Below are 15,043 nucleotides of genomic sequence, written 5' to 3' on the forward strand. Positions count from 1 at the left end.
GTCTGAGCTTACACACACAATGCCAGCTAGCTGTCACAAGCCATCAAGTCTGACAGAAATGAAGTAACAGAACATCTAAACTTATTTGATGGCCTAATGTTTCATACCCTAGGCATATTAGTTGCATCAAACTCTGCACCTAAAATAGTACAACTGCAAATGACAACAGCTCCCAACAAACAGAATATTTAGCACTGCCCAGTCAATGTTAGTTTTAAAATAGTGGGGAGAAGAGGGACTTCTGCAAACAGGTCATCATTTTAATAGTGTCAGGGGCATTACAGCAATGACAGCAACACAAAACAGAAAAAAAACATGCTGAGGAGAAATAACAAGCCAGGAATGTATGAGAACATGAATACCACAGGTCCTGAAAATAACAATGGTGAAGTCTGAAAGTAATATTCCCTAAAGCTGGACCACCACTTATAAGCATTGGGGCTTTATTGCACTAAAGAAAGAAATGAAAATGCAAAACCCTCTTATTAAAGGAGACAATTTCACAGAAATCCAACTGCAGTGCTGCAGTTGTCCTCATCCTCATGTTTTGGCACTGCAATGAAAAAAAAAAATCAAAGACAGCAAACAGACAGGAAAGAATCTCTGCAGGAGACTCATTCAAGGACATTCAACCATCACACTCAATGGATTCACCCCCAAGTCTCTTACTAGAAGACAGGCATTTCTGACAGCAAGCCCACGGCACAACGAGGAGCAAACCTGCATTTCCTAACCCTTAGCTTACTGCCTTTTTTGGCTGATGCTGCTTTTCATGACTGTCTGGAAATCAGAAGGCATTTGTAAGAAAGAACAAGATCTAAATTATAAAGATTTTGATTTAGGGAACATACTCTGAATGCTTCATAGTGGCAACAGTAAATTATAACAGTTCAATAATTACAATGCCTTTTGTGTTAGAAAATATTCATCATCCAACATGACAATTATTTTGCTATTCACTATGATGGATAATTGCATTCAAATGCCATGCTAAAAGCTGGTGAGTGCTTAGACATAAATGATCATTATCTGACTTCATTCAGAAATGAAAAGACTACACTTTGTAATCAGTAAAATGATAATTATTTATTTATTGACTAGTGATTATGCTGAGGCTTCAAGAGCATGCACGTGCATAGGCAGAGTACTTGAACCAGAACCAGATTCCTTCCTAATGCTGAGGGGTGGGGGAAGATGGACTAGTTGGGAGAAGGCATTAGACAAAAATACAAGCTAAAACTGTTAAGAGTTAATTATATGTCTGCAGCCCTCTCATCTATGAATTATGTTTTAATTAGAAGCAAGTTTTAAACACATTTAAAAAGCCCATCTGAGAGCAATCTTCCATGTCTACCTAATAGACAACAACATTTCATTAATAAATATTAGTAAGTATTTTTACTAATACTAATAATATGTGCAATTACATACTAATGTGTGTGTAAAGAAGTGAAGTAAAACCATCCTATCATATGAGGATGAGAAAGCACTTTCCACTTTAACCAGTTTGCTGGCATCTAATAGAGAACACCTCTAAAGGACAAAGACAGTGTCAACAAGCCTGGCAAACCTGCACACTAGAGCCCTAAGGTTTTCTGAAGGAAATTGTTTTCAGGAAAAAAAATTGCCAATATTACGTAAACAATAAGAAATTCCAATGTAAAGTCTCTCTTATCAACACTGAACTATCATGGAAAAGTTTATATAAAATTAGTGAATGAAGGACATAAACACTAACAAACACTTATGGAAAAGGGACCTTCTAAACAAAAACTAACTTAGTTTTAAACTGTATGTTTGGCTATGTAGCACTAGCAGCACCTATGGTAATGTACAGGATTTCAGGCCCTCTGTCTAGTACTATACAACACATGGAAAACTGTACAAGCAGAGCATGCAGGTTAATAAGTGATTAACACACATCTCAGGAAGCATTTCTCTAGGCATCTTTATTAAGGATGTTGCTCAAGGAGTTTTCTACAAGTTGGTTAGTAGGTGAAATGCTGTTAAGTATTCCATCACCAGTGACAGAGAAACAAATTAAGACTGCTGCTGAAAACACTTGCTATGATGCAGAGTGCCAGAATGATAAATGGTAATAGCAGCCAGGGGAATCAGTATGATCTGGATTACTTATTAGTCTAGATTCATTCAGAGACAGGTGTAAAGATATATATGAAGGGCAAGAAATGCAGGCCATGCATACAGATTAAGAAGGCTGTAGCCTGGAAAGCAAGGCTGAGATTTATGGAATAACTAACAATGTGGCACTGCTTTCCTGCTGCCCTGAAAAAGCACACCAGTGTAACCCTCAGAGGTTTCTACAAAAACATATAAAGGGTAGGATTTAGCCAGAAACTTAAGCTCTGCAGAAAGCATTAATGATAATGGAATAAGAGTAACTGATTCAGAGATTTAGAACTGGGCTGTCTGGACAGTGACAGGGGAAGAGGATCTTCCATATTTGTTTAGCTGCACCACCACATCTGACAATGCCTGTTGTACCAGGCACCTGGAAAAAGTGCACATATATTTTACACCAGAAGCTTTTCATCCTCTACACCAGGCAAAATTGTCTGTTTAAAAAACATACTACCACAAAATCAGAGCAAAGTAAAAGGCACACCATTATCAAGGAGCAGATGCAATCTTACCTTTACTTGTCGGGCCTGGCTGATAACACATGGCAAGCTGAACAGCTGCTGCACAAATGCTTTAAGCTCCTCCATAGTCAGCTTGGTCCGTGTCCTTCCACTGTCTTGGCTCACTCTGCTGTACAAATGGGCACAATTAAGTATTAGGTGAGAGATAAGATGATGATCCTTGGATTTATTCACAGTGATAGAAATTATCAGGATTACTGAGATGTTACCAAAAGCATTTAATCGCCTAAGAACTCAAAGAAAAATGTAACTTGAACTCAACAAGAATTCCAAAATCCTGAAAACAAAATTTAATACAATCCCCTAAGCCCCTTCAGGATCATTTACTCTGCCCTTCAGAGGTACAATTGTCTAGGTGAGTTCCAAACTGAGTTTATTACAAACAGAAGAATATAGCCCCATAAAGTCTGCTTTAGGCAGTTCAGGAAGTTGTGCACTGTGCCAGGCACTGACAAGAAGTCTGAGATATGTAACAGCAACAAGCCCTGAACACAAGTCTTAGGATCTAGTGCTTTCTTTCTTGTAGCCAGAGAACTGCTGGAACTGACCTTGCAACAGAGGACTGATATTCAGTGGGACAGGCTCTGCAAAGATGTTTCCATTATAAATCACTTGAAGTAAGTGTAACAAGCCCACTGAATAGAGTAAAAGACTTAAAAGTGACACACTGCATAAATTAAATACTTGGTGTACAGATCACTGGCAGGCACAACTTCCCAAGTACAACAGATTTCAAATACTGAAGAGCTGATCCTTGCTAATGAATCTACATTTGAATACCACAGAAATAGTAAAGAAATTCTATCTTATGCTATGGACTTACATAATGTTGTAAATGTAAAATTTAGATTAATGACCAAATATAATTCCACACCAGCTAAACCTCAGAGGGGAATAAAGAATCCTGCAGGCTTTGATTTGCTCCAGCAGACAGTGATGAGGAGCAGTGGCTGCAGCAGACCTGCTGTGCCCCCAAAATCCCTGAGTGAGGGCAATGGTGTAGAGGGCTCCAAGGGACAAAACTGAGGGAGTGGACACTCAGCAGTGTCACACTGGCATTCTAGCCTTAGTCCAACCACTGTCACAGCATAAGATGCTGCACAAAAAGGTGCAATTATCCCTCACTCACAACATCCAGGAGAAGGTAAAGATCTAGGACTAGAATAATGGACAGAACTTCACAGCTACATATTATCCATTTTTGGGGTTTATTCAAAAAGGGATGGATAAGGCACAGATTTTCTTCTGCTGCATTTGACCATGAGTTTATTGCTGCATTAACCCCTGCCAAATTGCTCTGTTTGAGCACTTGTTTTTAATTTGCTTTTTTAATAACCTTATCCTTTTTGTAAAAGTGATCCTTCTCCAGGTGTTAAATATGAACATAAATGTTACAGAAGCAGCTGAATGTGACCTTTATAATTACACTGCCTAGCACTGTTCAAAGAAGTTTCAGTATCTTCCTCAAACCTCAATTTTGTAAAATATTTTTAGTTACCATACAACAGCCCTCAAATGTATATATAAGCCTTTTGTGGCCTCAAAATTCTTTTATCTTTACATAAGACATGACACTGAAAGTATTAAAATCCTTCTACTCCCTGTCTTTCTTGGGGTAGCTCTGGAAACCCACCAAATAACTAACTGAAGAGTTATTTCTTCTTACATATATATAATTATATATATATATAGATATATCTATATATATATCTGAGCAACTGTTGAGAGAGGGCTGTCATACTCCAACAGCAGGAGGAAGAGGAGGAAGCAGCACCAGACCAGGAACACCTGGGAGCTACCAAAATAATTATACTTGACCAGAACTGAGCAATGCAACCCCTGTCATGCTGTGTCCCTCACCTGGATCAGAGTTCTAAGTGAGTAATACCTCTGTGGCAGTGGGGTTCTACAAGCAACAAAAAACAGTCAGGAGAGCCTTCTTTAACCTCCAAATACAGAAAAAATGCTTCTCTATTGTGTAACAGTTTTCCAGTTGGAACAGATTGTTACACTTGGATCTGTGGTGCAACTAACATTTTAGTGTTCAAATTCAAGCAATTATGATATATGCATGATGTTCTGTGTAGCAAAGCTGTGCATTATAATTAACAAGGTATTTACTTTTTACTCTCTCAAAATGTCTTCAGTAATACACAGAAACCACACAGGCAAAAAATACAATCAACTACAAAACCAAATCTTATCCTCAACAGAGGAACTACAAGCTACATAAATTTACTGTACAACTGCTGCTGCAAGAATTACAGTCACCTCACTGAGCTATTTTCTATTGACTTATTATTCAGTGCACAAAACATACAGGATAGAAGGAAGAACATGCTCCTGGAAGCTCATGAGAGCAGAACACAGAACACATCCATCAGACTGCTGAGGCAGGGCCAGGAGTAATGCTGAGGCAGCGACAGGCACGGCAGGCAGCACAGAGAACCAAGGGAGTTCCACTGCCCCAAGTCACTGAGGCAAGCCACTACCTTTCAGCCACACATCACTGCCTCTCCCATGGTCCTTCCCAAAATGGCTCAAACCATGGACTGCTTTTGCCCTCCATACTACTGTGCTCCCCCAGCACAAAAAATCCAAAAGGATTTTTGTCACAAACACCCAAAGTCAAAACTTATTTTCATTGCATTTTTACCTCCAGCTGTCTCTCCCTACAAGCAAAATACTTCATCAGCAATGAAACACAACTTCTCCAAAGGATTTCACGTTTCAGTACGTAAGTCAGCTGAAAGCAGAATGCTTATAACATTCCAGCTAAGGCCACCTTTGGGCCCTTTGTGCCACTGTATCTGCCTCCACCCCTCCCTATCTCTCAGTGAGTCGAAGGGAAAGGAAGCACTGAAAGAAGCTTGCACACAGTAAGACCTCCGGGTTTTTAACTCTTCCAAGTCCAATCAAGTAAGAAAGAAGCAGATGGAAAGTACTGAAAAACTGCCTGTCTCACCTGTGTTTTTGCTTTTTGCTCAGAAGCAGCTGTGCTACTGAAGCACAGGTCTCTGCTTCCTTCACAGCGTCTCGGAGCCTGCGGAAAAGATCGTTCTCCGGGTATTTCCTGTCTTCAGCGTCCTCCAACATTACTCTCAGCTCAATCACATCTGTAACAAGAGCACATAAATTATTTGCATGCAAAAAAGAGAGAAATTTTACATGGCTTCAATGGCCTTCAACCAAGGTTCCAACAGCATAATTCAATTTGAAATGCACAATGCTAATGAGAGGACAGAACACATGTAGGAGTTTCAGGACATCCTATTAAGAATGACAGAAGTCTGACCTTTCTTGTGGTTGAGATTGGCAGACAGAGCCTCTGTAACTCTACTGACCCAAGTGTCGTAAGACTGTGCTCTAACCTTCACTCCATACAACAAAGAAGGAAGGTCTTCTAGTGGATAGCGGTACCTGAAGGTATGGAAAAAAAAGACAGGAAAAGTATTGATGACCACATCAAAGTCAGGATATTAATAATGAGTTTTTCCAGCTACAGCAAGGCCAGAAAAACAGTACATGTACAACACCTGTTCACCTAGGAACCAAGAAACAAAGAGGATAAAAATACTCCTTAAATGAAGGAGAAAAACAGTGTGGCCAAATGTATTTGGCCACTGGGCTACAGCAAAGTGTTAGACAGGGAAGAAAAGTGGGGACAAAATAATCCAGTGTACCTTAGACACTTCTTCTGCATGGGACAGGGACATAAATCAGAAGGATGGTACAAGCACACCAGGCGCTCAGGATTACAGGAACACGTAAGAGCTGACAGGAAGCACGTGGTTCTGCAAGCTGTGCACTGACGTTCATCATCTGGAACCAGCTCAAACACCTCTTCTTCAGACATCAACACTCCCTGACAAGAAGAATTAGCCACTTGCTCAAAAATTCTAATGCAAGCAGGGGGAGAGGGAAGCAGAAAGTTCTTTTGCAAGCATTTATTACTCACCATCTGTACAACAGACTCCCTCAGCCGTGTCTCTTCCTCTATCAGTAGAGTCATCTCCTTGCAGACCATGGCAGCCAGCCCCACATCCAGGCACTCTGGATCTGCAGCCATCTTGAAGATCAGCTCTTCGTGGGAGAAAACACAGTGACGTCCCAGCCTTCGGTAGTGACTCACACACTGACGTCCAATGGGCAGCTAAAAAAACACATCATCATCGTTCAGGGGAAAAAAAAAAAACATCTCTCAGCTCCCACTTTCCTCCCTTTGACAAAAACTGGGAAAAGACAGACTAAGTCCCTCTTTGATGGGACAGAGAAAATTCTATGGCATTCACATTCTCTGAACAGAGAGAGAGAAAATTCTCTCTCAGGTTTTTTCCTGGAGAAGCACAGAGAGAAGAAGAGAAAACAATTCTTATCTCTACTTGCTGCTCCTGTTGTTTTTGCACATGTGGAATGTGTTAGGAAGATTGTTTACCTGAAGGGAGTTCTTAATTGGATTCTGGTGATGGCTGTTTATATTAATGGGCCTATTGGGTCAAAGCTGTGTCCTGGCTGTCTCAAGACAGCCATGGGTTTTTCTTTAGTATGTATCTTTGTATAGTATAGCATAGTATCCTTTTAGTATTCTTTAATATAATATAGTACAATGTACCATAATATAGTTTAATAAAGCCATTGTTCAGCATTCTGAATCAATGGAGTCAGATGCCAATCATTCCCAGACATTGGGGTTGCCCTGTATTCAATAAGATTCTAACAACCTTAAAATCATGTCACAGATGAGGACACAGAGGGCATCAATGCTAGGGAGGGGCATCTCCCATAACCTTATGCACCTAACGTAGAGACAAAAGTTTATACTTGTCCTAAGCTCTTTTTACTTCCAGTGGCAAGAAACTGCCAAGGAGAAGTCATCTGATCTACACTAAGGTGAATACATTCCCCCCTGGATATGACTGTGCTTGGACATAGCCATTTAACCTGAAGATTCCTACAGTTAACCAAATCTGGTATCACTCATTTTGTGCCTTTTAAAGCAAAAAGATGCTAAATTATTTTGCTGCAGATATTTCTGGTTACATTTTACATAAGCAAAGGAAATTTCACATGGCTGGTGCAAGTTAAGCAGATTTTCACAGAAGTTACACTCATATTCTATCATGAGTGCTGGAGGAAAAAAATAAGAGCCCTGACACACTGCCAGTCCTGCAGGCAAATTTTCTGATAAAAGAATAAAAGTCTCTGAAAAAGGGCTATAATTTCCATTGGTAGTTTAGAAACAAAGCTAGAGACAGATAAACTAGAGATGAGATCATAATTTCAACTGTAAACCCTGGATAGTAACAGAACACTCCTTTGACAATTTCCTGAACAATCCACATGAGCTATGCACTGATGTGGCACAGCTATCAGAACAGCACTAACACGATTAAAAGGCACAATGAGCTGGCACAAAGGAGAAACAAAAATTGTTATAAGCTTATCTCCAACATGCAAATGACAACAGTACTTCAAGACAGGACACAGACCTGTATCAAATTCAGAAAGTGGCATCACCGCTAAAGGTACTGTGAGATCCCACTTTTTGGTTAACCAGTAATTAAAAAGGAAGAACATGTGCCCAAAGTTTCAGTTTGAAGTTGCCTAAAATTACAATTACTTTGTATAATGAAACTTCCCTCAGTTTCTAACTGCTGTCCCAAGAACTATAAACATAAAATACACTATTTCACTGAAAAGAGTGTTCAGGTAGTTAAGTTACTAACACACCACCTGCAGAAGTCACACAGCAAATATACACAAAAGAACAGACCCAGTCAGCAGTGCAGAAGTTCACAGCTTCAGCAAAGTTATATCCCTGGTTAAATCCAGAGTGATAGGCACGAGGAAAGGTCACAACAAACTCGCCAGCACACTGATTTGTCCTGAAAACCTAAAAAAGGGAGGATAAAGGAAAGAAAAAATATATAACATGCAACAGCTTAAGACACAAAAATACAAGATGTTTGAATACCAGTTTCTGTACCCACAGATCACCACAGGCAACACAGCTACCCCAATAGTGGTAAGGATTGTTTTTGCCTTCTGAGCATGAATACTCAATTTACAGCCTTTTTCACAAAGAGCTGAACATATAAACCAACAGTTGAAAACTGTCTTTATGAATCCCAAAAGGGATGTTTCTCTATCATCATTTAATCCATTGTACCACAAAGTCCAAAAGCTTCTGGAAAAAAGTTTATGGTTTGCTTTGTTGGGGTATTTGCCAGGGAAGCAATTTATCCTAAGACAAAAGCAAATGATAGTGACTGCTGCTTAGAGGTCTGCAGTCAATTGTGTTTGGTCAGAAAACATTTTGTAATGCTGAGATTTCTACTGAAAGTAAGACAAGTATTTTACTGTCAAGAGCTTTTAAAGGCATTTCAGGCAAACTTGCTGTTACACAAGGGAGGGGATTTTTTTATTAAAAATTAACTGTAATACACAGCATATGATTGTTCTGGAAGGTATTTTATGTAGGAAGCTTGGCACACTCACTTCTACTACAAGAAAGTTTAAATTTCCTGGTTAGCCTAGGGAAGAGTCTAGAAAACAGCTTTAAAAAACACCCCATAAGTAATGAATATGCAAATGCCTACCATAAAAATTCTTCAGAGTTATGCCAAACCATTGTTATACAAATCTGGCAGAGAATGAAAAAAAGAGAGCACATAGGAGTACTTATGTAAAAAATGCTTGCGTGCTACTCACTGGTACACCATGTTCCATCAGCACATTGGGGTTCATAATAGTGACCAGCTGATGCAGGAGATCAGGCTGGGATTCAAAGAGCTCAGGAGCCAATTCCTTCATCACATCTTCCAGCTGCTCTGCTGCATGAGAGGGCACACCATACCACGTCTTCGGCTCTCCCCTACCGAAACACAAGCACAGGAATGAACCCAAGGGAGAGGGAACTGATGGTGCCACCCAGCTGTAAAGCACCCCTCACAGCCAGCAGCACTGTCCTCATGAGCCATTTTACACCTAGATTAAAAAAATGCCTTTAATCAACATGCATCTTCTTCAGGATGTATTACTCTAATCTGAAAAATCAGTTACACTCCAACACAATTCTCAACATACTTGGCAGTAGATTTGCCTTGACAAGCTTAACATGGAAGGTAATTGTCACTTACCATGCTCCCCAAAGGGGTAAAATGGGAAATTATTTTCCTTCAGAAAGAAGGAATTAGGTTTAATAAACAAAACGTTGGCTGTCACACCTACAGTCTAAAAAAGATCATGGTATTCCTCCATTCAATTAGGCTGGGAGTAGTCTTATTCCTAAAACCAACAGAACAGTATACCAGCCAGAGGAGTAAAACACATGCCATCTCTCTAGTACTCCTAACTAATTACTAAAAACCTGGGATCCACTGGATCATTAAGGTGAAAAATGCCCTGGATTAGTCAAGTACGAGGGAATAAAAATATTAACAGGACCAAAACTAACCAAATAATCAATCAAGCATTATTCCAGTCCTTTCTTAACCAAAACAAACTGCCAAGACCTAGCATCTAGAGTGAATTTATTTTTAAACATACTTATTTAAAATACATATACAGCTGAGATTTATTTTTAAAACCTGCTTTACTACATTTTAGTAAGCACAAGCAGGAGGAGTCTGCTTACACAGCCCTACGGCCATGGATTATCCCAGAGGCTGGAGCATTCCCGGCGGGCTGCGGTGCCCCCTGCTGGCGGCACACGGCAATGCCGGCCGGACGGACACGCGGAGCCGCCCGGACGGACACGCGGAGCCGCCCGGACGGACACGCGGAGCCGCCCGGACGGACACGCGGAGCCGCCCGACGCACACGCGGAGCCGCTCAGCAGCAGCTCAGCCGGGAGCAACAGTGATAATGCCCTTCCCGAGCTTGCCCATCGGAGCTGGTTAGCAAACACGCTTCTTCAAAGATGCACAGCTGTGGTTTTTAGGCCATCAGCTCATCTCTCCCAGATGTCCAGCAACCTTTGTAAAGTTCTCCCACAGCTCCTTCCCCGCCGCTGTCTTCCCCTCTGCTCCACTCTGTCTGACAAACTGGGAATACTGGCAATTCCCGTAGTTAATCTATCACTAGTCTTCTATTCACACAAAAGATGAACAGCACAACACTTCAAGGACTGTTCCAAATGGCAGAATTACTTCCAAATTTCTCTTTATAAGGAGTATTCCCATGTATACATGGATCTGCTGCTGAACAGTGAACTCTGATGCCTCCAAAAGCCATGAGACAGCAGACTCCACTTCTAGCACACAGACATCCCAAATTTAAATCATAAAGGAGGGAACCAGTAAACTCTTAACTCAGTTCTGAATGAAAAAACTTTCTTAAAAAAGATAGGATCCTGTAAAGCACAATTTTATGGTGACACTGGAATGTTGGGCACACAAGAATATTTCATCAGTTAATGAGAAGCACTAATATGCTTGTCCTGGGTTTGCCTTAATTGAATGCTTTGCCTTGAACCCACTACAATGCTTTAAAAAACATCTGTATTCAGCTTCAATCAGCCACAGCTAAGAACACACACCACTGTGCACATCTATCTTTTCATTTACACATGTCCTCAGTGTGCAGAAGCACTCTGAAGTACAACTACAAACTTCCAAAAGCCAACAGGGCAGTGTAAGGCAGATGCACAGAGGACAGCCCATACCAATGCAGGTAGTTGATTGAATAGCTCCAGTGGTCTTCAATATGCCAGCAGAAGGAGGAGAAGCACATCCCCACATACAGCCAGGGCACCTTCATGCCAGAGATGTCTGCATTGATATGAGCAAGGACTGACTGCTCCAGAATGGGCATGTTGTTCAAGTTCCAACCAGAGAGAGCATAATCCTGCCAAAAGAAGAAAATTTGAACAAATCAGAAGAATATTAAGGACACCAAGTCCAGAAAAGGAAAGTACAAATGAAAACATCAGCCTATCCATTTCTATAGTAGATAATGGGATATTTCCTGCAACAATGAAACATCAAACCCAGAAATAATTCCTTAAAAACCGTAGTCATCAAATAATCACACTAAGATTTTAGTAACAGTCCTAGTATTTCAACATAGCCCATCTTCTTTGGATCAAGGCTTATACACTTAAGTTTTCGTTTCTTCTCCATCACAAGAGATGCTTTTCTGGTGGAACAAAATACCAGCAATACCAGGACAAGAACTAAAGATAGAAGTCTTCAGTAATACAGGACAACTTAAAATTGTACACAACACAGTGAATCTCATGTCACTATTTCAGCTTTTTTTGAACACCCATTTTACCATGCTGCACTTCATGTTGATCTACTGTATGGATTACTTTAGAAAGTTTTCTCATGGAAAGACATTCCTACACACTCATTTTTGAAAGGACAGCATCACCTGTTGATCACTCTCACCTTTACTTTCAAATACACACAATTTGTTCAAAAAACTATAACCCAGACAGCCTTAAAAGCCCACTACTGTGCTTTTAGCATTAATCTACTTTCCACTTTTACAAAAGCTGTAAGCACAAGATTGATTGGGATTTTAGGTATATCCCATAGCTGCTGAAAAGACTGGTCAGAGCCTCAGCTCAGCCAAACATTGCTGCTGTTTCCTCTGCTCTGACACTGCAAAGACATTGCAGTGAGTCAGAAGACTTAAGTGATCTGGTTAAGAAATTTTTCAAGTGACTACCTTCATACACATAGAAGTATCAGTGCTGACTCACTAATCAGCTACACAATCACAGCACAGCCAACAAAGGTACACACAGAAAGGTGCAGGAAGAGGTGGAAGATGATAGCAAACAGGATTACATCTTCCAGTAAGCAGCAGAAATTGATTTGGGGCTGCATAATCAGGAAACCACACCTTTACTATGCCTGAATTTCAGTGTACAAGCAGCAAGAAAATTGCTTTGCTACAGTACGGTCTGAGGGAAAATAGTACCAGATGATCTTTATTGAATTTTTTATAATTGAATGCTGTATCTATATTATTACAGTACACAGAGAAACAAGGTAAATCCAATTAGTTTGTTTCACCCATTAAGAACATCCTAAGGAGGACAGAATTATGTTTCTGTAACTAACTCTAAAATGAAAAGGTTTGAAACAAGAAAGAAAAAAATATTATTAAAGAGTCTCCTCATACTCAGACAAACTGCAACAACTTGCACATCTTTGCCTGCTAAGATTAAGTGACAGAAAACAGTGTGACTTAAATCATGAAGCAGACCTTGGTTATCAGCAACCAGATCTGTAACAACCTCAAATATCGGATTCATGCCCTGTTCAAAAGGAATGTTAAATATGTACAAAACCCTGAAACAATTTCTTAATTTCTGCCCTAAAGTCTTAATGTGAAGTCCTCCACAGAGCAAAGAATGGGGTCAGTTTGCACATCCTGTTCCTCACCTCCTCCTCTGGCATCAGCTTTCGTCGGCCATCCTTCACTGGGAAGCCACTCCCAAAGTCCTTGGATGAGATATCGGCCCCATATTCCACAATAACATCTTCTTCTATGCTGCTCACTAATCGCCAGAATTCCTTTTCTACCAGCTCAGTGGGAACCATCTGAAAGCAGACGAGAGGTTATGGTATGTGCAGATAACAAAAATGATCATTCAAGCAATAAATCGCTATTAACTCCCCATGAATTTTCATACACCAAGGTCACTCCCCCTCTCCCCTCCATCGCTTCCAAGTCATAGTTTTGGTCTGTATTCCTCCATAGTGGCTGGAATGCTTCAGAGAGAAGGAATAAACAAAAGATGGAATCACCAGAAATACAGCAAAACACAGGGGGAAGAGGAGACAGGCAGCAGAAATCAAGCAGCAAAGAGAAAAAATCAGCATGCAAATTCCAAACTATTTCAAAGAATAATGACCAGGATTTCTGAACAACAGTAAGGAAATTGACATATAAAACTGTGTTCAGGAGTTTGATCTTCATATAACTGATCACTACTCTTACATGTATTCATTTACAAAGCTTATTCTTAAAATAAGCTTTGTTCCCTGTCCCAAAGTTGTCTTGTAAATTGAAGTCCTTAAAAGGTAGAGACTTTAGCAAGAACGTCCATAAATTACCAAAGAACCATGAGAGGAGGAAGACCTTGGTGCTGCATGCAGTCCACAGGACAGTGGAACTGTGCCAAAGCAGAAATTCTAGTTTGAAAAATGCTGCTTTGATGCATAACAAAAAAACCAAAAAACCCAAAACCACTGTGATTATCAGACAGATTCAGTCTACTGACTTGTCTACAAGGAAAATACTGTAAGACAAAGAAAACAAAGATTTATCCTCTGGACAAATTAAACCAAGACAAAAGGCATAGGGAGGGCAGGAAAAGGGCCCCTATACCAAATGAGCAAGATACTTAGCCCAGTTTATCAAAAAGGCAAGAACATTAGAGTGTGCCCAGTAGAGTAAACTAACAAGCAATAAAGCTGTCTGCCCATTGCAGGGAAAGAGTGAAATGAAGTTGAAATGAGACCAGATGCCAGTAAGCTAAATAATTTGTTTACATGTTTGAAGCTTATGGTGCCTCTTTAAACAAGGCTAAGATGTCTTAGCAAAAATCCAAGACCAGCTGAAACCTCTTCTCTTTTTCCCTTACAAGGAATCCCAACAAAAGCTGAAACTCACATGGACCGGCATGTTGAAATAATCAGACTTGAAGTTATCAGCCATTTCACCAAAGCTCTGGAGAGTATATTCCCTGACAGCTTGTTCAAATCCAAAGGCCTCTCGGGGTTTGTTGCATTCCTAGGAGACAGAACACAGAAATATTGTTCCCTGCAGCAGACTCTGACACAGTTACATTTTTAGCAAGAAGCCCTAGTGTCCATCTGAGTCCTTACCCAGCACAATAAGCTGCCAGGTTTGAGACTTTTCCAGCAGAGGCAGTCACACCACAACGGAAACAGACCACAATTAACGGCACAGAAGCTAATCTAACCCTGTAACCCCAGGGCTCCACGCTTCTGCTTTCCTGTCCAAAGCTACATTTCATCAGCTACTGCTGCCAGCCACAAAGCAAGACTGTGCACAAGATGCTTAGACAGCCACAGGACATTTCTTAGACACACACTGGATTCAAGCACCTGCAGAATAACTGCACAGGAACAAACCCCCCAAGGGTTCAGTCTTATCAAGTCAGCAAATCATCAACAGATTTGACACCGTGAAAATATATAATAGGGAAGAGGAAAAAGGAAATTGGAACAGGCAACAACAGACATGGCCCATCTGACAAAAAATCTCCAAGTCCTTCCCTGTTCTATCCCCATTCATCCTGAAAATGAAAAACACTGGTGCACATTTCAGCTCCTCTCCCCACTCATTTTTAATGTGTCCTTCTCAGCTCCTTTGGAACTGACACCATGTTTATATAT

General features: G+C 40.5%; 1 protein-coding gene across 2 annotated transcripts in view; it reads right to left on the bottom strand.

Annotated features, from left to right (window-relative positions):
- KDM5A (lysine demethylase 5A) overlaps positions 1-15,043 on the bottom strand; it is a 48,979-nt gene that overhangs the window by 15,424 nt on the left and 18,512 nt on the right. Inside the window, exons 9-18 of one of the 2 annotated variants that reach the window (XM_041398547.1) lie at positions 14,295-14,414; positions 13,061-13,219; positions 11,329-11,510; positions 9,375-9,537; positions 8,437-8,556; positions 6,622-6,816; positions 6,347-6,528; positions 5,959-6,083; positions 5,629-5,779; positions 2,655-2,769 (exon numbers count right to left, since the gene is read on the bottom strand). In XM_041398547.1, the coding sequence (XP_041254481.1) occupies positions 2,655-2,769; positions 5,629-5,779; positions 5,959-6,083; positions 6,347-6,528; positions 6,622-6,816; positions 8,437-8,556; positions 9,375-9,537; positions 11,329-11,510; positions 13,061-13,219; positions 14,295-14,414 (1,512 nt within the window). Of the gene's footprint in view, positions 1-2,654; positions 2,773-5,628; positions 5,780-5,958; positions 6,084-6,346; positions 6,529-6,621; positions 6,817-8,436; positions 8,557-9,374; positions 9,538-11,328; positions 11,511-13,060; positions 13,220-14,294; positions 14,415-15,043 lie in introns of both variants that reach the window. The other variant, XM_041398546.1, reaches the window with a different exon arrangement.

Source organism: Onychostruthus taczanowskii, unplaced genomic scaffold (assembly GCF_017590055.1).
Source record: "Onychostruthus taczanowskii isolate IOZ18803 unplaced genomic scaffold, ASM1759005v1 scaffold15, whole genome shotgun sequence".
In the NCBI taxonomy this organism is placed as follows: Eukaryota; Metazoa; Chordata; class Aves; order Passeriformes; family Passeridae; genus Onychostruthus; species Onychostruthus taczanowskii.